The following is a 1,717-nucleotide window of genomic DNA, read 5'->3' on the forward strand; positions in this document are numbered from 1 at the left end:
GAATCGAGGAAGCACCTTTTGGGGATTCTTTAGATAACAAACGAAATCCAACAGGTTAGCCAGATTTTATTACAAACAATAACACTAATATAGAAAAAAATGTATTTGTACAGAGGTAATATTGATAACAAAGACTTGGACAATAAAAATAGAGGAGTTCATATATGTACAGTGTCATGATTATTTCCTCTCTCTCTCTCTCTCTCTCTCTCTCTCTCTCTCTCTCTCTCTCTCTCTCTCTCTCTCTCTCTCTCTCTCTCTCTCTCTCTCTCTCCCTCTTTCTATATTCTTCTTATTCATCTTCATTCTAATAACCATTCCCATCCCTAATCATCCTCTCCCTCTTCTCCCCCCCACCCCTTTCCCTCCCTCCGTCCCTCTACCCCCCCTTTCCTCCTCCTCCTCCTCCTCCACCATCCCCTTCTCCTCCTCCTCCTCCCTTCTACTCCCATCCTCCTCTTCATCCTCCTTCCTTCCCTCCCTCTTTCTCCCTCTCTCTACTCCCATCCTCATCCTCATCCTCATCCTTCTCCTCCTCCCTTCTCCCTCTTTCACCCCCTCCTCCCCCCCTCTTCCTCCTCTACTCCCCCACTCCCTCATCCTCGAGCAGAGTCTCCTGGGCCTCCGGAAGGTCACCCGCCTCCCCGCCCCCCTCTGCCGCGCCCCCGTCCTGCCACGTGAAGTCCTCAGCCCCGGGGTCGGTCAAGGGGCCTTCCTCGTCCCCTCCTCCTTTTCCTTGGGCGGCCTGGTGCCTCTTGCGCCGGAAGAACCCGATCTGGGGAAGGATTTAGGGAGGAAGGATTTAAGGAGGATTTTGGTTCGAAGGAGGATTTAGGGAGGATTTTGGTCCGAAGGAGGATTTGGGAAGGATTTGAATCGGAAGGAGAATTTAGGAAGAATTTGGTCCGAAAAGGGATCTAGGAAGAATTTGGTCCAAAGGATTTAGGAAGAATATGGTCCGAAGAAGGATTTAGGAAGAATTTGGTTCGAAAAAGGATTTAGGAAGAATTTGGTTCGAAAAAGGATTTAGGAAGAATGTGGTCCAAAAAGGGATTTAGGAAGAATGTGGTCCAAAGGATTTAGGAAAAATATGGTTCGAAGGATTTAGAAAGAATTTGGTCTGAAAAGGGATTTAGGAAGAATTTGGTCCAAAGGATTTAGGAAGAATTTGGTCCAAAGGATTTAGAAAGAATTTGGTCCAAAGGATTAAGGAAGAATGTGGTCCGAAAAGGGATTTAGGAAGAATTTGATCCAAACGATTTAGGAAGAATATGGTCCGAAGAAGGATTTAGGAAGAATTAGGTCCGAAAAGGGGTTTAGGAAGAATTTGATCCAAAGGATTTAGGAAGAATTTGGTCCAAAGGATTTAGGAAGAATTTGGTCCAAAGGATTTAGGAAGAATTTGGTCTGAAAAGGGATTTAGGAAGAATTTGATCCAAAGGATTTAGGAAGAATATGGTCCGAAGAAGGATTTAGGAAGAATTTGGTCCAAAGGATTTAGGAAGAATTTGGTCCAAAGGATTTAGAAAGAATTTGGTCTAAAGGATTAAGGAAGAATGTGGTCCAAAAAGGGATTTAGGAAGAATGTGGTCCAAAGGATTTAGGAAAAATATGGTCCGAAGAAGGATTTAGGAAGAATTTGGTCCAAAGGATTTAGGAAGAATTTGGTCCAAAGGATTTAGGAAGAATGTGGTCCGAAAAGGGATTTAGGATGAAT

The 1,717-nt window shown here is 44.2% G+C and overlaps 1 protein-coding gene across 1 annotated transcript in view; it reads right to left on the reverse strand.

Annotated features, from left to right (window-relative positions):
• Positions 1-568: 568 nt before the first annotated feature.
• The window catches only part of LOC113820754 (integrin alpha-4), a 34,932-nt gene continuing 33,783 nt past the window's right edge, over positions 569-1,717 (reverse strand). Inside the window, exon 23 of the mRNA XM_070139483.1 lies at positions 569-775. Coding sequence (XP_069995584.1) covers positions 581-775 — 195 coding nt within the window. The 3' untranslated portion in view covers positions 569-580. The remainder of the gene's footprint in view (positions 776-1,717) is intronic.

Source organism: Penaeus vannamei, chromosome 25, assembly GCF_042767895.1.
Source record: "Penaeus vannamei isolate JL-2024 chromosome 25, ASM4276789v1, whole genome shotgun sequence".
NCBI classification, from domain to species: Eukaryota; Metazoa; Arthropoda; class Malacostraca; order Decapoda; family Penaeidae; genus Penaeus; species Penaeus vannamei.